At 44.5% G+C, this 19,494-nt stretch overlaps 3 protein-coding genes across 4 annotated transcripts; all 3 read right to left on the bottom strand.

The window, feature by feature from the left end:
• Positions 1–2,587: 2,587 nt before the first annotated feature.
• On the bottom strand, positions 2,588–3,528 carry LOC147959721 (uncharacterized). The gene is made up of 4 exons (XM_087533565.1): positions 3,445–3,528; positions 2,871–3,344; positions 2,733–2,785; positions 2,588–2,660 (listed from the first exon to the last, which is right to left on the bottom strand). Exons 1-4 carry the CDS (start codon positions 3,526–3,528, stop codon positions 2,588–2,590), a joined length of 684 nt encoding a protein of 227 aa, XP_087389691.1.
• Positions 3,529–5,378: 1,850 nt separating this feature from the next.
• On the bottom strand, positions 5,379–8,157 carry LOC125520385 (uncharacterized). Of its 2 annotated transcripts, XR_007288665.2 has the most exons (6): positions 7,686–8,157; positions 7,364–7,435; positions 6,415–6,505; positions 6,212–6,337; positions 5,953–6,131; positions 5,379–5,866 (listed from the first exon to the last, which is right to left on the bottom strand). XR_007288665.2 is itself a non-coding variant. In XM_048685307.2 (5 exons), exons 1-4 carry the CDS (start codon positions 7,926–7,928, stop codon positions 6,252–6,254), a joined length of 492 nt encoding a protein of 163 aa, XP_048541264.1. In that variant the 5' UTR covers positions 7,929–8,157; the 3' UTR covers positions 5,379–5,866; positions 6,212–6,251. The 2 variants fall into 2 exon arrangements, 1 of the variants encoding a protein (XP_048541264.1); XM_048685307.2 differs by lacking the exon at positions 5,953–6,131.
• A 5,999-nt stretch (positions 8,158–14,156) lies between these two features.
• Positions 14,157–16,116, bottom strand: LOC147959720 (uncharacterized). Its single transcript, XM_087532868.1, has 4 exons — positions 16,099–16,116; positions 15,861–16,013; positions 15,442–15,564; positions 14,157–14,791 (listed from the first exon to the last, which is right to left on the bottom strand). Exons 1-4 carry the CDS (start codon positions 16,114–16,116, stop codon positions 14,177–14,179), a joined length of 909 nt encoding a protein of 302 aa, XP_087388994.1. The 3' UTR covers positions 14,157–14,176.
• Between the last annotated feature and the right edge of the window lie 3,378 nt (positions 16,117–19,494).

Raw genomic sequence — 19,494 nt, 5'->3', positions numbered from 1 at the left:
TTTAATGTAGGTGATGGTGTTTTGCTATACAACTCTCGTTTAAGATTTTTCGCAGGAAAGCTTCTCTCTAAATGGGAAGGCCCCTACATTATCGAGGAGGTTTATCGTTCCGGTGCCATAAAGATCAACAACGCCGAAGGCACACATCCGAAGGTGGTAAACGGTCAAAGAATCAAACATTATATCTCAGGTACTCCCATAAATGTCGAGACCAATATAATTAATACCGTAACATCAGAGGAGTACATAAGGGATGCTTTCCAGAACGTTTCAGACTCCGAAAAGGAATAGGTATGTGGTACAGTAAGTAAATCGACTCCAAAATGTTTCCAATGATAATTTTTCTTTGTTTTGGAATATTAAAAAATAGGAAAATTAAAAGTAGTCCGAAAGAGACACGAGGCCACCACAAGGGTGGAGGGCGCGTCCTACCCCCCTAGGCGCGCCCCCCGTCCTTGTGGCCATCTCGTGTGCCCTCCGGACTCCGTTTTCTTGCACGATACTTCTTATGGTCGGTAAAAATTCATTATATAATATCCCGAAGGTTTTGACCACCGTACCACGACAATATCTCCTGTTTTTGTTTTGAGCTGTTTTTCTAACAGATTTAGATCATCATGACGTCTCCAAGAGCCCCAAGGACAAATTTTTCGAGAAGGTCATCAACCCCTACCCTGCGAAGGTGTTGCGACACCCTCAAGTCATTGAGTTACGTGAGGAGGTGCTGCACATCTGAGATGTTGAGGGGCCAAAGAAGACCGAAAGCGTGGAGACGAGGCTCGAAGCAATGGAGCAACAAGTTTTTAAGTGCCAAGGGATGGTGGAACGTGGAATCAACGCAAATCACATGATGATCGCGGAGTTCACCAACAAGCACAAGCTAGGTCAGCATTGAGGAGGCCATCTTCAGGCTTCATGAGAAAATCGAGCATCTCCAAGTCCAGATCTATGACCTGCAAAACCAAAACTGTGAGTATGAATATAGATTCAAGAGGATGAGTTTGGCTGCAGATTCGAGGATTCCGGAGACTCGACCATCCTTCTATGATGGTGAGCCTGTGCCTTGGAAGATGGACGACAAACCTACTTCATCAACAACTCCTTCATCACCTCCAAATAAAGAGATCTAAATACATGGGTATGGGCACTCCCCTTGGCAACTGCCAAGCTTGGGGGAGTGCCCCGGTATCGTATCACCATCACACCTCTATCTTTATTGTTTTTCTTAGTCCGATCCTTTTGGTTATATCTTGATCCAGTAGAATAAAGTTTTAGTATGATCTAGCTTTGGGTTTTGTTTTATGTTCCCTCTATGTAATCGAGTCCTTGAGTTATATATATAATAAAGAGTAGTTTTGAGTTGAGGACTTTGCTTTCTTGCTATGATCTTGAGGGAGTTAAATGAAAGAAAGAATAAAAAGGTTCATATATTGATCTTATGGAGAGTAATGACTTCACATATAAAGATTATGATGAATAAAAGTTGTTGATAGTTGACAAACATAGTTTTGGTCATTGTTGCAATTAATTGAAAGTAATAAAGAAAGAGAGGCTTTACATATAAATATACTATCTTGGATATCTTTTGCAATTGTGAGCACTCATTAATATATGACATACTAAAAAGTTGATGTTGGACAAGGAAGACAACATAATAGGTTACTAGATCGGCAACGCGCCCTGGCGCGAGGGTGCTGGTCCAAGCGTTTTGCCTATGTCAGTAGGAACTTAGGTATAGCATTTACACTTATACAGGGTAATATTAAATTAAAGAAACATTCAATTGTGGTAAAAAATAAAACACAATGGAGCACAAGATAAACATTGGTTTATAAGGCAGAATCAAACTTGGTGCGTTTACATGACCACAAAAGATAGCCATTTGACATCAGGTTCAATACCAAAAGTGAGAACGCATAAGAGAAGGTAATAAGAGCAGGAACATAATAAAAAGAGTCAACTAAGGAGCCATTATCACTAAGCATATTAATAGGCGCCGTAATCCATCCGCCTTGTCAATGTACTTCATAGGGACTACCTCGCACCAACCTGATACAAACAAACTGTGAGATGTATGTAATTGAATGATTTATGTACTCAAGCATCAACCTTACTATCTTGAACTTTAACAATAGGCCAATCAGAATCAATATGGTCTAAGTAAGCAATAGCCCTTATCTAATATAGGGAACACACAACATAGAAAGCATCACATGAGAGGTAAGGTGGTATACAGAGGAATGCATATTCTTGTCAGCCGAGTAACCAAATCAAAGGAATCTATCTTTGCATTCATTATTCCGTCAAGCATGAACAGCCTCACTGAAGCAAAACTTGTTTTCATACACAAATTGAGAAGCCACCAAATAATGTATGAGCATAAAAGTATATTTAATTACTGGTTTAGTAGCAACATATGACAGCATGAAGCAACTTAAAAAAGCAACTTAAGATAGGTGGCGCGGCTTGCCGTGCGTCGCCCGTTGAACAAAGGGACAAACAATAGCACCTTGAGAAACATATGAGCTCGTGAACGACAATGGGTAAAGATTTTTGAGACGGGTTTGTGATATAATTCATGTTCACCTTATTTTCCAGGGAACAACACCTTGCGGGTGGTCCTCCTCTTTTTGTCGTCTTTAGAAGGAACATGGTGGATGCTGACGACAAGTAATAGGTGGTTAGCCCATAGAACTTGCAGCGGCGTTGTGTGGCAATGTAATGGAGAGTACCTATTGTTTGTTTCTGTGATAGGGGTTGATGTGGTTTCTCTATCAGTGGCATGCTGTGGATGAACAATGGTTAAGGGAAACGAGCATTAAGCACTGGAGGATAACACAGAGGGATGAAAGTATTGTGCCGTCGTTTACCTCGGAAAGCACTTTCTGGCTGGTCTGTGGAGTATTATGATGGTTAGGAGGCAACAAAGTAGCTCCTTGTTTATTCTCAGGCTGGGGTTTCTGCTTGGCGGCAGTCAGTAAAGAGAGCTGGTTGCCCAGGGCGTTGGCCTTATCATAGAGAGCCGAGGACCAGAACTCCTCAGCCTGAAGTTTTCTTTTGCATATTTTCAGCTCTGCAAAGTTTGCATCATCGATTGTGACTATACCTATTTTCTGTAGGTACACGAGGGCAGCAACACAGGTAGATTCGATGTGTGGGGCATGGAATTCCTTTCTTGTGCTTGACATGCTTTTGCTGTGGGGAGGTAGGTCAATGGAGAGAGAGGCGTCGACATCATCGCTGCTTGTACCGGTAAAAGTGAATGGATGGAGTGTGCCACCAATTGTTTCAATTGCTCGTTCAAGAATGAATTGCTTGCTAATGGTGACGCGGATTGGAGACAGCTTTGATTGTACAGGAGGTAAAATTTCTATATTAGCATGCCACGGGCCATGAAATTGAGGAATGAAGAGAAGAACGATACGATAAGAGCTTTCAACTAACCGGAGGAAGGCTCTTGATCAGTAGCCCATCATCTATCAGGACGTTCACGGACGAGGTTGCCATCGCGGAGGATCCATCAGCCATGGTGTTGCATGAACTGGAAGAGGAGCTCGGTGCAGAGTAGGCAGCTGATGGAAGGCCAACTTTCTCAAACACAGTATCCAAGATGATCTGGCGAAACCTGGTTCAGAAATCATGACGCGGTAAGAATGGAGTGAATGTGTCATTGTAAAGGCAGGGGGTAAGGCACATGCCATTCGATGTCAACCTATAAACATATATAAATAAATGTATTTGCAGGAATTTTTTATCAGTGTGAATTTGTTATCTGTAAGAACAAAAAATTAAGCTCTGAGACAACTCTGTATGTAATTTCATACATCATAGCTTTAATATAGCTCAAGACATGATAAAGAATGTTTGTTTTTTACTGGAGAGCAAATCAGTACATATGGTGGATGCAGTAAGATAACAAAGACGTAATCTATAGAATGTAGCTAAATTCAAGGTTCTCTTTGGTAGGAGAACATGAATATATAAAAAAATGCAGACGCAACCCCTTCTCTGGAAGCATAGTGGATTAAGAGTGTACTTTCAGTCATTTTGAATGTATAAATATGTTCAAAGGTAGAATCACATAGGACTGGGTAAGGACGAAAGATTAGTCATTGAAAGAGAATGGATTGGCATAAAATGTAGGGAACACCATGGGTATCTTGATGCTATAAATCGAATCATTTTATTAATAACCAAAGGACCAATGAAATTATTTCATCACTATAGAGAGATGAGGGCGACTCTAAGGGAAAAATACGTTTTCTTTTTAGGAGAGATGTTTGAGTTAGCTGCATTTCACTGTTTGCAGGAAGTCTTGGCTGTGCAAGCAGGGCTAGATATGATAATTTACCTTTTGAGAAGAACCGAACGTGAGGGAATGATTCAGCGTGCCTACAGCAGTCACAGAGGGCGGATCGAGGGGGAAAACTTGAGTTGCAGGGCGGGGAAGAACAATGTCTTGCAAAGTTAGGAAACCCATGTGGATAGATAAAATAACTCGAAATGTAGCGTCGGGAGAAGGAATACCTGCCGTGAAGATCAATCGCAGCTAGACGCAGTTTTCTCCATCTCGAATCGCCGGCGATTTGAGGAGCAGCGCAGATCTAGGTACACGTTTGAGAGGAAGCGAGAGGAGTGAAGTAGGAGAGTGAAGTGGAAGAAGGGGATGAGGCCGAGAAGGTGGATGCGTATGTGGAACGGTGAGGGGGTAGAATCACCTCGCTCACCGCTGGTAAACAGTAAGAGCCGCCGCTCTGGGCAAACAGGGGAGGAGCACGTGTTCCTCTCGGGCGACGGTGATCTAACCAGCAGGCTAGCTTTATCCTGGTGCTCTTAAACCAGAATCGCTACCCACACGTTGGGATACCGTGGGGTCAGTTTGGACGAGCCCACCGGACAGTGAGAGAGACACAAGGCAGTTGCGGGTTGCCGTGTAGGAAAAAGGAGACGCGCTTATATCTACAAGTCGACACGGTTTTGGGCCGGCCTGCCGAAAACCGGCGGTGAACCAGAAGATAAGATGAAGGATTTCTTTTATGTGTTTACAAAAGAGAAGTTAAGGTTTTTTGATCATGGGGAAAAAAACTAAAGGTATCGTACAGCGGTCAGTAACCCAATTAAACAGGGTTAATTCGTACACCACACTTAAAATGAATCATGGTAATTACATGTTTGCATGTTCTAATTATGTTTGATAGCAGAGTGCTGGGGTTACAGGATGTGAACCAAAAGTGCAGAGGATAAAATAACAAAGACGTGGGCTGTAGCTTAGCGGTCTCCATTTAACAGTTGGGTTAGCTAGGACTAAAGGCTAGGCATGTTCACTGTTCGAAAGACCATCTAAAGTTAAGAAACCGAGTAGATACCAGATATATAAGTAAATTCATCCCAAAAGACTATCTCTTTCACAATAAGGGAGGGTGGTCTGTCAACATATTAATTCAAACCGCTTCTACGGAGACATTGTAGTTAAGAACAATAATTTACAGCAAAGGCAGAAACAGTTTTGAGAGAGATCAACAGATGGAAGGACATAGAAATGACATTGCTGCTTTGCTACACGCGCTCCAAAAGTATACCCTAGGATAGACTCAACAGATATTCATGGATCTCCTTATAGGGGATAGACGATCAGGCGCAGCCCCTTCGTTGAGCATTTGAACGCAAAGGCATAGACCCGGCCCTCTTTCATTTCTGCCTTCTGAAAGAAAGCGCTCCAGTTCTTTGTGATGGTGGCTCTGTTGTCGACGCCTTTGATGAAGCGAACTGTGGCATTGACAGTACCATCTCCATTGCTCACTGGCAATTCATTGCTGGCATCCATATGTGGGTAGATACTGCCTTTAGAGAAGGGCACCAGGAAATACTACAAGGCAAGGCAAACGCTGATTAGTATGTAATGGTGCAGCATAAGATGGACTGAAACAGTGTAAAGGATTTTTTAGTGCTAACCATTCTTTTTCCAGGGGTTGCAAAGGTCTTTGTCATGTGGCAGACATAGTAGCTGTTAGGTGTTCTCTTGTTTTTAATTAGCTTGCGCAGCTTCTTAAGATTATTGTTGTACAACTTCACTTCATTTCCGTACACACAGTACGGGCTAAACTCATCAGCATAACCGATGCAAGGCTCACCTACGTAATTTGTTACAATCATATAGTTGTTAACGATTTACAACCGATCAATAGGAAGGAAAGTACGATAGAGTTTGTACCGCGAATAATGAATTCCCCTGGTTTTAGATGGATTTCTTCTCATTTATAATCTGGGATCCAATCCGATGACAAGGGCCGGTCGATGTACTCAAATGGCTGCTTGTGCTTTTTACAGAGGAACTGGTCTGCACAAGTTAAGTGGAACGAAATGAGGATACGTTAGTCAAATCTGGTAATGAAAAAATGCCCATAAGGTAATTACTGTGATTGTTGTAGGTGGCATGGGCCTGTGGTGTATAGGCAGCCTCAACATCACTGTCTGTAGCATGTTCTTCTTGTTTAACTGTGAGCCCCTGCAGATGAGTAATAGCAGATTAAATGAGTTCGAGCGAGTGTATCTTTGTTGGAGTAGGCAGACAGAAAGATGTTAATTTCCTTCAAGATATTTCCAGCAGCGTGAAGCATGTTGGAAAGTTGCATGTTTTTCTATATACAAACAAAGTAGCAGACTATACAGTAAACTTTCAGCTGCAGAACCAAATTCCATAGTCAATTAGACATAACGAATCTAAATGCTTCCAAAGGAAAGAAAAGAAAAACGTTGGTCTATACCGAATGAAAAAATTCATATCTTATGCATCACATGACATCTATTTCCTTATAGGAATCGAGATTCATGCAGTACAACTTTCCTATGAAGTTCCTATTCCCATCCTTGTCCTATGATCAAAGGAGGCCTACATTTGCAAACCTTGTATACTTAAAAAGTTCGTGCAAGTATTCTTTTAAGAATCTTTTTTGGAATAGTGTTTCCAAGGTGTTCAGCAGAGACGGGGACAAGTTTCGACGACATAGAACTCAAGAGACGATATAACAAGCGAAGTATGACTCAATTTCCAAGCACAGGCTTATGGAACCACATATAGCGCATAGTGTGCGTATATTTGGCCTGGTTCATCTATTAACTAATATTACTAACCACAAGCAGCTTTTAAGTTCAGTCTTAGACAAGGCAGAGATGCACAATAACTGTAATTTTACATTATAAGTCGTAACATGCACGATGCATCTGCATTCTAGGTTCTGGCTGTTGTTCTTTTCCCTTGAGAAATTACTATTGTGGAATATATAATCTAGGCTATCACTTACTAAAGGAGCATATATATTTATACCTCATTTCTGAATCTAGCAAACGTGGAAACATAGCTCACCTTGCTATCGAGCACAGCCCTGTTTGGGATTTCCAACCTGACTCCAGCCTTGACTGCGGTGGTCACATTGCCCTGCAGATGGGGCAAGCAGTTTTCATTAGCAACAGGTCTAGTTGTACACAGTAATTAACCACAGTAAAAGGAGGAACGACGATTCAATATCTAAACACAAGCTTATTCGACCACATTCATCACATAATGTACATGTATTTGGACTTGAGGCATCTACTAACTAAAATTACTAACCACAAGCAGCATTCAAGTTCAGTCTAGGACAAGACAAAGACACACAAGCATTGAAATGTTAGACTAAAGAACGCACGTGCTCGTCGGATCCATGTTCAGTCTGGGAGTGAGGTAGGTATCCACGTTGTCGTTGCTCGCCGGATCCGGCACAGGGCCAATGGATATAGAACGGGAGGCCGTGATCTGCGGTGGGTCGTCGCAATGGGCAGTGCCATCCCCATGATCGCCGGCCCCCGAGAGAGAAGGTGGAAGGTGTTAGATTGGGGGAAGACTTGGAGGTGGAGGGGGCGGGCCATGGTGGGCTGCGGCGGCGCGGCATGGCAGGTGGGCAGAGGGAGGCGCGCGAGGCCGTGGCCCTGCGGATTCGGCATACAAAGGCCGTGGACGGCTCGATCTGGCGGCGAGGGCGGCCGGGGAGGGTGGTGGTCAGCGCGGAGATTCAGGGACGGACCGGTTGTTCGGATCCAGTTGTTCGGATCCAGTTGAAGGCAGGGGAGGCAGGGGAGGAGGGCGCGGAGATTCAGGGACGGACCGGTTGTTCGGACCCAGCCCTCGTCCCACTTTCACTTTTATTTTTACAACTCAATTTGGCTGTTTCTTAGTAATACACTCCATTTTATTTAAAGTAAAATCTTTATTTTATTATTAGAAATGCACATCTTTTTCCAGCCAAAGTAACACATATGCTGTGATACGGTTGGCAAAAGGGAAAGTAGTAGCTGAATGGATACCAAAACATTTTAAAAAATCTGAAACTTTGTGAAAATGTGATCAACAAATATTAGAGAGGGTTGCAAATTTTAGTGGTCAAATGACATTCGAGGAACTATATACGATAAAAACAAAATTACCCAAAATGTATGTGCACTGTTTGGCCAAAATTTGTAATCGTGTTCTTCTTTGGTACTCCCTTCGTCTCAAAATAAGTGTCTTAACCTTAGTACAACTTTGTATTAAAGTTAGAATAAAGTTAAGACACTTATTTTGGGACCGAGGAAGTACAATTCTCCTCGGATATCATTTGACCACGAAACTTGACAAGCCTCTCTAACATTTGATGATGATCATTTCCACAAATTTTTTATATTTTTTCAAAATGTTTTGGTATGTTTTCATGCGTGGGTGCACGAGAGTGGGTGTAGAAAAACCACTTTCTTGGCAAAAGAGATGTAACAAAAACAAGGCAATATAGGATTTGCATGACAGGAATATGCAAAGAGAACAACAAATTTCACAAAAGAACCACTCTTATTGTTATTTCGAATATTCACATGATCATAAATCTACATATCCATGAAATAGCAAACCCCGTATCTTCACTTTTACTTCATTTTACAAGTCAATTTGGTTGTTTCTTTGTAATACACTCCATTTTTTATAGCAAAATTTTTATTTTATAATTTAATGCTCCAAAATTGCTTCCGATGTAAAGAAATAGGTTGGTCAAGTTTTCACATTCAATGGATCAGGGCCATGAGATTGGATGGACAAATCCCATTGCCATTTCTGTATCCTTCTCCATGTGGAATTTGATCAATAAAAAATCGATTTAGCCCTATAAAAAAACGAATGCCAATAGTGTGTGTATCTAAGGAAATAAATCATTATTTGTTGTGGAAGGTAAAACAGGTGTGAGGCATGGACGGATGGACATGGATTTGGAATTATTATCTAGTATGTTTTTCATCTATACAATGAAAACTAACTATAAACACATAATTAACTGTCCGTTTTGCAATTTGGATGGGAAAATAATTTCAGAGCGAAGAATTGTCATCCCCGTTTGTGACGCCTCCGATTTAATCGTACACTAATCATACACGCAAACGTGTACGATCAAGATCAGGGACTCACGGGAAGATATCACAACACAACTCTACAAATAAAATAAGTCATACAAGCATCATATTACAAGCCAGGGGCCTCGAGGGCTCGAATACAAGAGCTCGATCATAGACGAGTCAGCGGAAGCAACAATATCTGAGTACAGACATAAGTTAAACAAGTTTGCCTTAAGAAGGCTAGCACAAACTGGGATACAGATCGAAAGAGGCGCAGGCCTCCTGCCTGGGATCCTCCTAACTACTCCTGGTCGTCGTCAGCGGGCATCACATAGTAGTAGGCACCTCCGGTGTAGTAGGAGTCGTCGTCGACGGTGGCGTCTAGCTCCTGGACTCCAGCATCTGGTTGCGACAACCAGAATGAAAGGAAAAGGGGGGAAAGGGGGGAGAAAGCAACCGTGAGTACTCATCCAAAGTACTCGCAAGCAAGGAGCTACACTACATATGCATGGGTATCAAATGGAGTAAGGGTATCATATGTGGACTGAACTGCAGAATGCCAGAATAAGAGGGGGGTAACTAATCCTTTCGAAGACTACGCTTCTGGCAGCCTCCGTCTTGCAACATGTAGAAGAGAGTAGACTGAAGTCCTTCAAGTAGCATCGCATAGCATAATCCTAAGCGATGATCCTCCCCTCGTCGCCCTGTGAGAGAGCGACCACCGGTTGTATCTGGCACTTGGAAGGGTGTGTTCTTATTAAGTATCTGGTTCTAGTTGTCATAAGGTCAAGGTACAACTCCAAGTCGTCCTGTTACCGAAGATCACGGCTATTCGAATAGATTAACTTCCCTGCAGGGGTGCACCACATAACCCAACACGCTCGATCCCATTTGGCCGGACACACTTTCCTGGGTCATGCCCGGCCTCGGAAGATCAACACGTCGCAGCCCCACCTAGACCAACAGAGAGGTCAGCACGCCGGTCTAAACCTAAGCGCCCAGGGGTCTGGGCCCATCGCCCTTAGCACACCTGCACGTTGCGTGAGCGGCCGAAAGCAGACCTAGCCTAGTAGGCGTTCCAGTCCAATCCAGCGCGCGCCGCTCCGTTGCTGACGTCACGAAGGCTTCGGCTGATACCACGACGTCGAGTGCCCATAACTGTCCCCGCGTAGATGGTTAGTGCGTATAGGCCAGTAGCCAGACTCAGATCAAATACCAAGATCTCGTTAAACGTGTTAAGTATCTGCGAACGCCGACCAGGGCCAGGCCCACCTCTCTCCTAGGTGGTCTCAACCTGCCCTGTCGCTCCGCCACAAAGTAACAGTCGGGGGCCGTCGGGAACCCAGGCCCACCTCTACCGGGATGGAGCCACCTGCCCCTTCAGCCCCCATCTCCGAACAGTATCACAGGTAAGGTAACTGTGTGAAGTATATTGTATATGCCCGTGGTCACCTCCCGAAGTGATCACGGCCCAGTAGTATAGCATGGCAGACGGACAAGAGTGTAGGGACACTGATGGAACACTAGCATCCTATACTAAGTAGTAGGATAGCAGGTAATGGTAACAACAGTAGTAGCAAGGACAGGCTATGCATCAGGATAGGAATAACGGAAAGCAGTAACATGCTACACTACTCTAATGCAAGCAGTATAGAGGAGAGTAGGCGATATCTGGTGATCAAGGGGGGGGCTTGCCTGGTTGCTCTGGTAAGAGAGAGGGGTCGTCAACACCGTAGTCGTACTGGGTAGCAGCGGCGTCGGTCTCGATGTCTAGCGAGAGAAGAGGGGGAAGAAACAATAAATATAATGCAAACAAATGCATGCCGATGCATGACATGACAAAGCGTGATGTTAGGTGTGCCCTAACGCGGTACGAGGTGGTACCGGTGAAGGGGAGGAACATCCGGGAAAGTATCCCCGGTGTTTCGCGTTTTCGGACAGACGAACCGGAGGGGGGAAAGTTGCGTGTTTGCTATGCTAGGGATGCGTGGCGGACGAACGGGCTGCGTATCCGGATTCGTTGGATTTTTCTGAGCAACTTTTATGTAGAAAACATTTTCATCTGACTTACATTTAATTTATATGATTTTTCAAAGTTTTATTAATATACTGAAATTGTTTTAATTATTTATTTCGAATTTAAATAATGTTGACTTTTTTATACCCTGACCGGGCCAGCCACAGTCAATGACATGTGGGGCCAGTCAAAGCCCAGCCAACAGGTCAACAGTCAAAGTTGACCTTGGTCAATGTGTGAACAGTGCTAATGGGTCCTACTTGTCATGGACATTGTGTCTATTAAGTCAATTAATTAGAGATAGCCGACACGGTGGTCCACATGTCATTTGTTATTAAAGTAACTTAGCACTAATTTAACACTAACTAATCTAGTCCTAATTAAACAAGGGGCCGGCCGTACTGGACAATGGCCCAGCCGGCCACACACGCAACACACACACCACACACAGCACGCAACACACAAATCTGTTTTCTGTTAACAAAAGATAGCATTTTGTAATTTTCGTAGGATGTATTCCATGCATCAAATGGATTTGTTCCAATGGGATAAAATGAAGTTTGTCATGTATAGTTTCTACTCATATTATTTTTACTAATATTAATAACCGTTTAGACTTTGCTTACGGGCTGTATAGAGGGTTAGTCATTGTAAAAAGAGAAAAGCTAGCTAGTAGTATCTTCAGTAGCTAGCAGTACAGAGTACAGTTAGCAGCGGTAGTAGTAGATGCAGCAGCAGTGCCATGGTAGCAACTAGCAAGCAACAGCAGGCGAGCACGGGTGGGGTGGAGGCAAGGCGCGGCGAGGGTAGCAGCCGGCGCGGTCAGGCGTGGCCAGGCGCGCGCGAAGTAGGCGCGGGGCGGCTACAGGGTGCAGTCCAAGGACGTGGCCACGGCGGGCGCGAGCAGAGACAGGGCGCGGTGGGCGGCAACGCAGGGAGCGGCGATGCATGGGGTTCGCGTGCGTGTGAGGACCACGGCAGGGGCGCATGACCGCGCGTAGGAGCGGAGCTCCGGCCATGGCGTCCGCAACGCCGGCCGGCGATGAGCAGCGGCAGCAGGACGGTGGGCTCGGAGGAGGCACCGCCACGCGTGGGCGAGCACGCACGGGGACGCGGTCGGGTGCAGCCGGTCATGGCCAGAGGCCAACGGAGCACGGGCGAGGGAGAGAGAGGAGGCCGGGGGCCTCATCGGGAGTGCAGGGGCTAGGGCAATGGGCGCGGTGAGGTTCGGGGAGGCCGACGGGGACGACACGGCGGAGTGGGAGGCAGTCCGGTGGGGGAGGGCGAAGCAGGCCGGCGAGGAAGAGGCGCTCCGGGCGACGGTGGCCAACAGCAACGGCGAGGCGCGTCGGTGGCCTCCTCTCGATCCCGATCCAGATCGGGAGAGAGGAGGGGAGGGGATATTTTGCGGGAGAGGAGTGGGGGTGTCGGTGGAGTGGGGGGTGAGTGGCCTAATAGGCCAGGGTCAAGGTGGCCGGCTGGCTAGCTGGGCCGGTTGGCCCAGCGTGAGAGGGGGGGCTTTAATTTCTTTTGTCTTTTGTTTTATTTTCCTTTTTCTTATCTTTCCTTTTCCTGTTTTGGTTTCTTTTAGTTTCATAAAACATAAAAGTTGTATCTATAATAGTATCACTAATTATACCTCTGCTACAAAAGGTTTAACCCCCAAATAATATAGTTTAGTATTTTATAAAATACAAGCGACATTTAGTTAATTGTTTTACCTACTGTTTTAATTATTTTAGAGCAGTTAAACATTTTATAAAAATGTGGTTTCTCTACAATAATCACTTATGATTTATTTTTCACGTTTGAACTTTTTAGTTTTGACTTTTGAAAACTTTTCTAGTTTGACTTTATTTTAAATTTGAATTCCGAAACGATTCTGAATCCCGAGATTACCAACAGTAACCGAGGTGACCTGGCATCATTAGCAGAGGTTTACTGTAGCTTGATTATCCGGGTGTCACACCGTTTACTTTTTTAGCATGATTACTGGAGGCATTAATTTAGGCAGTGTGATGCAGGGAATTGGACATTTTTTAGCTAGAAAGCAAAGTAAAATCATTTCATAAGCCGTAGATCAGCAACACGCCTTCGCGCGAGGGTGCCTGTCCGAACATTTTGATCAAACGGGTAATGTCAAAGTATTAGTGACTTACGGTGCTATTCGGATGATAAAAAAGGCAATGAAAGGATGATATTACCACCGTGTATCTTAATGGGATTAAGAACGTTTGAATGAACTGGAGTTATAATAGATGTTAGGCAGAATGTAACTAAAAATATTGGTACTGGCTTAATGCCGCAACCTGAGAAACCTCGAAACACCCACCCATGAAGCCATTGCATCACAAAGTATAGATAAATGTTATAATCTGTGTAAGTGAGCCAAGAGGGTTAATGTCAGGTTGTTGTGAGCTAAATAAAGCACGATTTAACGATGCCAGGAGCTGACTGTAAAATCAATAACTGTAAGTAAGATAAAGATGAAACAGAATGGAATGAATCCATATAAAAAAATTAAAGGAGATTCATATATAACAGGAAGAATCACCGAAGAATCCATTGGAAACAAAGATCATTCACGTGCACAACATGGGAAGTCACCAAACAGCATACATTCATAGAAACCACACTTAACGATAACAACAGAAAGTACACTTGACGATAACAGCAATCCATAGAATATGTAGTTTTTGTTCAAAAGAACATCAAAAGGGCAAAGGCAATGATCTGTAAACATGTTGGGTACGATGCGCTGACCGAAGATCACCAGACCGTGGTCTCTAGGCGCTGCTCGGATTTCATGCCAATATAACGTAGCCTTTTTGCCAACTTTCCCGTGCTTGCGAGTGCCGTTTTCATAGCCCATTTGGTGCTGTCATGCCCTCTTAGGTACCGAGTAACGGTCGTATTCTGTATCTGGTTGGAATACGAGTTCATATATCTGGCAGCATAGTACCATCCTCTGCATGCCTTCTTTATTGTTTTGTTTGCTGCAACCAGCAACCTTATTAGGTGTGTCACCTTACTTTCCAGCCTTTTAACATGGATGTAGTGATAATCCCTGACTTCCTTGCCACATACATCCTCCATAAACTTAATGGCTGCCATAGCAGCACTGTCTTCTGCTTCATCACAGTTTTTTGAGATCACACCAGATATTGAGGTTGGAACAAGTAAACCATCGATCAATTGCAACGATGAATTGAAAGTAACCGTCACACAAGACTCATTGCCCGGATATGGCTTGTGTTGGTAAGTCGCAGGGGGCAACTTGAGAGCTCGCAGCATGAGGGCAAAGATGTGGGAAAGAGGAATCAGTATTACATAGTCATCTTCCTGCAGAGGAAGGAAAAGGTTTAAACAATTGGGGGATAAAGACTAATATCACAAGTCATTGCATTGATTTGTAAAGCAGGGAACAATAAGTTTATGTTATGTTGATCAAACTAAATCAAGCTACTCTAAGATGGAAAACAAACTGGACCCAGGGAAGAAGGATGTTTAAAAACATGTTGCTCCACTGAATAAATTGGCCTTGTGTTGAAACAAAAAGATTTGCGAACTAAGGATTAGGTGCTGGTGCACTACTTGAGCTTGTCAAGCACAGCCTATCACCGTTATGCTACTGTAATCACTCATGCGCTACACAAAGAACGTTTTGTATAAGAGGTAGTCATGCCATCTTCTGAGAGGCTCTGCGATCTGAAGTTGCACTTTGCCTTGCTACTGTCGACGGGGCTATCAGGTTGGTAGTAGTTCAAAGTAATCTGAAGATGTGACTTGTCTCCCTTTTTCTACATAGACATTCATGGATGTTGTCTGCTTGAGATGGAAATGGGAACTATGCGTTTTGCTCTTATGTGGAATGCATACAACGGATGGTACTTGCGAACTAACAATTAGGTGCCAGCGACAGGATCAGAAGCAAAGGCATCATCACCATTGAATCCCCTAGGGTCAGCCTGCCCACGGCCCTGACCGGTCGGGCCACCGCCAGACCACCCACGGCCACGCCTACGACCAGCTACCAACGCAGCCCCAGCCCCAACGGCGTCCTCACCATCGATGACGACCGGACGACGTGGCATGTCAATAACACAGGTACGCCATACCCACACGCTGGACAACCAAGAAGCAAGAACCATGTAACCCTACAGAGAGCAACAACAGGTATCCAAATGTGTGGTCTATGAAAAAGGAAATATAGTTGCATGAAAGGTTCAGACAACATAACATTAACTAAAGAAACATCTACAAGACTATCAACTACACCAATCACATGTAAATGAGATAGGTTTAAAATTGAACGTGGTGAGCCTGAGTATGCACAGCCCCTAGATGAGACATGTGTTTCTCTTCAGAGACGGATGTGAGATGCTATGTCAATCAGTTTTTTTGTCAGTCATCTAGTAAAATCAGAGGGGGGATTTGACGTGTGTCAGCTCACCTGTGCAAGGCCCCGCAGACAGTTGTTGGTGGAGCAGGCGGAAAGCGCTGGGTTAGGAACAGGGAGTTTCTCGGGCGCCAGCGTGATCTGATCACGGAGCTCGTCGGCGGCCATCGTGTTCTGATCAAGGAGCTGGTCGGCGACCATGGTGACCTGTAATCCCCAGATGTGGGCACGTATTTAGAGTCCAAAGGGAAAAATAAACGCGATGTATGACCGTGCATAAGCGGGGACTGACCTGGTCGGTGGAGTTCATCTGCGTAGGGCGAATCGAAGAGGTGATGCGGAGTTCAGTTGAAGAAGGCGCCGCCGTGCGGAGAAGACGATGCAGCTGCAGGGAGCATGTAGATCCATAAGTCTGACCTACTAAGATAAGATCCCCACACCGGATCGGTTTTGTGGAGCGTTTATGCGTCTCCTGGGCCGGCCCGTGAGGGCCCGTGAGGTTTGGCTGCATTTTTTTGTAAGTATCGTAGCTGTAAGTGCATCTAGTGCCACCCCTAGTTGGTTTTGGAGTATTGACGACAAACCTAGTTGAGGGACTAATGTGTTTGTGAGAATTGCAGGATAACACAGGTAGAAGTCCCTCATTGAATCGGTTTTCCTACCAGAGATGACCCCTAAAATGTATGAAGACATTGAAGTCAAAGGTGGTATATGAAGATATTCACATTGAAGACTATGAGAAGAGAAGACACCACATGAAGCCTATGGAGCTCGAAGATTTAGATCTTTCGTAGTTCTCTTTCTTCTGTGTTGAGTCATAGGAACCACCGTACTGTTAAGTGGGGTCCAAGAGAACCAGTCAGAATGACTGAAGTGATGCTTAAACAAAACCTATGTCTTCGAGTGAAGACTTTGAGAACGAATCTTGTCCAGAGTCGGGCAAGTCAGCTTTGCTTGAAGACCAAGTAAAGTTGCTGTGTGAGTTTGAAATCTGACCGTTGGAACACGTGTCAGTTCCTTAGTGACCCAGGGTCATTTCGGACAAATCAGGTCGGGTTGCCAAGTGGCTATAAATAGCCCACCCCCTACAACCATAAACGGTTGGCTGCTCAGATTCAGAGTACGGCTTTTGTCGTTTGGGAGCAACCCACCTCGAAGCCTTTGAGAAAGAATTCCTTGCGAGGATAAAGCCCTAACCACCCAGAGCCAAAGAGAATTAGGCATCACTTAAGTCTTCTTGTCTGTGTGATCTGAATACTTATTACACTTGAGGACTGTGCATCCTCCAGCCGGTTAGGCGTCGCGTTCTGAGCATCCAAGAGACATTGTGGATTGCCGGTGAACGAAGTCTGTGAAGGTTTGGGTGTCTACCTTGAAGACTTACCAGAGTGATTGGGCGAGGTCTGTGTGACCTTAGCTCAAGGGGAATACGGTGAGGACTGGGTGTCCTGAGCAGCGTGTTCAGGACTATGTGTCCGGGACTGTGTGTCCTAAGGTTTAAATACCTAGCCGCCCTAACCAGACGTACAGTTATCACAGCAACTGGAACTGGTCCAACAAATCATTGTCTTCAGCGAGTCACTGGTTCATCTTCCCTTCTCTTTACTTACTGTTACTCCTTGTGAAGTCATTGTATGTTCGCACTATCTTTTGTCTTCACTGAGTGACTGCGTGTTCTGTGTGGCTTCACAATATCTTCCTACCTGATCCTTACTACATTGTTGCTATTAGTCATTGTGCTTTCACTCTATTGAATACTTGACTATGGCTTGCCTAGTGTAGTCTACCTTCCGCTGCAGGGTAATAGGTTTATTTCTATCGTTTGTCTTCATAACTTCCACGTTTTGAAGACTTTCATAAAAATCGCCTATTCACCCTCCCCCTCTAGTCGATATAATGCACTTTTAATTGGTATCAGAGCAAGGTGCTCCCTTGTTCTGTGTGATTCGGTTTAACCACCTGGAGTTTTAGCTATGTCGACTGTAGGGATAATTAAAGTCTCCACTGCGTGCCCCGTCTTCGATGGAACTGAATATCCCTACTGGAAGAATAAGATGCGCATGCATCTTGAAGCCATTGACGTCGACCTATGGTATGTCGTCAAGAACGGCGTTCCCAAGGCTGGAGAAGGTGTCACTGCTGCTGATGTCAAGAAGTTCGTTCAACTGGACTCTACTGCCAAGAATATCATCTGTGGTCATCTGACCAAAGGACAGTATGGCCGTGTGAGTGCTTTGGAAACATCTAAGCTGGTCTGGGACTGGCTCTCCAAGGTCAATGAAGGCGTCTCAACCCAGAGAGATCAGAGAATCAGTGTCCTTCGCAACCTCTTCAACCGCTTCAAGCGAAATGACAATGAGAATGTCCAACTCACATTTGACCGACTCACTGACATCAAAATGAGATTCAAACCCTCGGCGCTACTGAGATCACCAAACATGAAGTCGTCAAGACACTACTGAGATCACTTGATAGTTCGTTTGACACCCTAGCCCTGATGATTCAAGAACGTCCTGATTTCAAGACACTCGATCCGTCTGACATACTTGAGAGGCTCAACACACATGAGTTTCAGCTTTCTGAGAAAAGAGATATCTACGGTCCAAACTATGGGCGAACTCGTGCCTTGAAGGCAAAAGTTGTCTCCTCATCTGAAGAAGAATCTGACAGCAGTTTGGATGATCCTGAAGACATTGGAGGGGAACTTGCTATGCTTGTGAAGAAGTTCCAAAAATTCACCAAGAAGAAAGGTTTCAGAAAGTCTTCCCGATCAAGCTCAAGGAATGATGAAGCTTCTGCTCACGACTACAAGAAGAAAACATGTCACAAGTGCAAGAAACCTGGCCACTTCATCTCTGAGTGTCCACAGTGGGACAATGAGAACAAAAGAAGAAGAAGAGCAAGGAATATGACTCCGACGACAAGAAGAAGAAGAAATACTCAAAGTCTTCTTCCAAGTCTTCCTCAAAGTCTTCATCACACAAGAAGAGCTCATCTGGCAAGGCACGTGCGTTTGTTGGCAAGGAAATGGATTCAGAGGAGGAGTCCGCTTCTGAGGAGGCGGAGGTGGAGTCTGAGGAGGAGTCCGATTCAGGCGTCGCAAGTCTGGCTACAGCATACGTTGCCAAGTCCATCTTCAACACTGAAGACAATGACTTCATCACCAACACCGATGCAAATGACAAGGACTACTCCGCTTCTAACTACTGCTTCATGGCACGCGGTGCCAAGGTAAACACACGCACTACTCACTATCAAACATCTAGTGACGATGACTCTGATTGTGGTTCAAAACCCAGCTACAAAACACTTGCTAAAATTGCAACTGAACAACAGAAAGCTATGGAACATATTCAAAAACTGTTAGACAGAAGCGATGATCTGTTAGGTGCTGAAATGACTCGATCTGAATCCTTAATTGAAGACATAAAAAATCTTCACGTTAAGTATGAGAAACTTGAAAGTCGTCATGAAACTCTCTCAACAACTCATGAAAAGCTTTCCTATGATTATCTTCAAAGGAAGCAAGATCTTGAAAAATTGAGAGCGGCTCATGAAGATCTTCAAAAGGAAAACGAGTCACTTCGCTCCAAACAGATCAGTTCCGCTCAGGAAGGATTTGAACCACCATGTCTTAAATGCATTGAGCGTGATAATGCTACTTCTGTTGCTGAATGTTCTACTGCTA

Source organism: Triticum urartu, chromosome 7A (genome assembly GCF_056163025.1).
Source record: "Triticum urartu cultivar PI428250 chromosome 7A, HENAU_Tu73, whole genome shotgun sequence".
Lineage (NCBI taxonomy): Eukaryota > Viridiplantae > Streptophyta > Magnoliopsida > Poales > Poaceae > Triticum > Triticum urartu.
Note: the sequence above shows the minus strand (reverse complement) of the source record. Positions and strands in the feature narration are given on the sequence as shown.

What these genes read in the sequence shown, in the direction of transcription:
- LOC147959721 (XM_087533565.1), bottom strand. Translation starts at nt 3,528, where the DNA reads ATGGCTGATGGATCCTCCGCGATGGCAACCTCGTCCGTGAACGTCCTG. An exon ending in GCCAGAAAGTGCTTTCCGAG is followed by an intron (nt 2,786 to 2,870) that starts GTAAACGACGGC and finishes GTTCATCCACAG; the next exon opens with CATGCCACTGATAGAGAAAC. An exon ending in ATCACAGAAACAAACAATAG is followed by an intron (nt 2,661 to 2,732) that starts GTACTCTCCATT and finishes ACTTGTCGTCAG; the next exon opens with CATCCACCATGTTCCTTCTA.
- LOC125520385 (XM_048685307.2), bottom strand. Translation starts at nt 7,928, where the DNA reads ATGCCGCGCCGCCGCAGCCCACCATGGCCCGCCCCCTCCACCTCCAAG. An exon ending in AACATGGATCCGACGAGCAC is followed by an intron (nt 7,436 to 7,685) that starts GTGCGTTCTTTA and finishes CCCCATCTGCAG; the next exon opens with GGCAATGTGACCACCGCAGT. An exon ending in GGGCTGTGCTCGATAGCAAG is followed by an intron (nt 6,506 to 7,363) that starts GTGAGCTATGTT and finishes ACTCATCTGCAG; the next exon opens with GGGCTCACAGTTAAACAAGA.
- LOC147959720 (XM_087532868.1), bottom strand. An exon ending in GTCTGCGGGGCCTTGCACAG is followed by an intron (nt 15,565 to 15,860) that starts GTGAGCTGACAC and finishes TGCTCTCTGTAG; the next exon opens with GGTTACATGGTTCTTGCTTC. An exon ending in TTGGGGCTGGGGCTGCGTTG is followed by an intron (nt 14,792 to 15,441) that starts GTAGCTGGTCGT and finishes TTGTGATATTAG; the next exon opens with TCTTTATCCCCCAATTGTTT.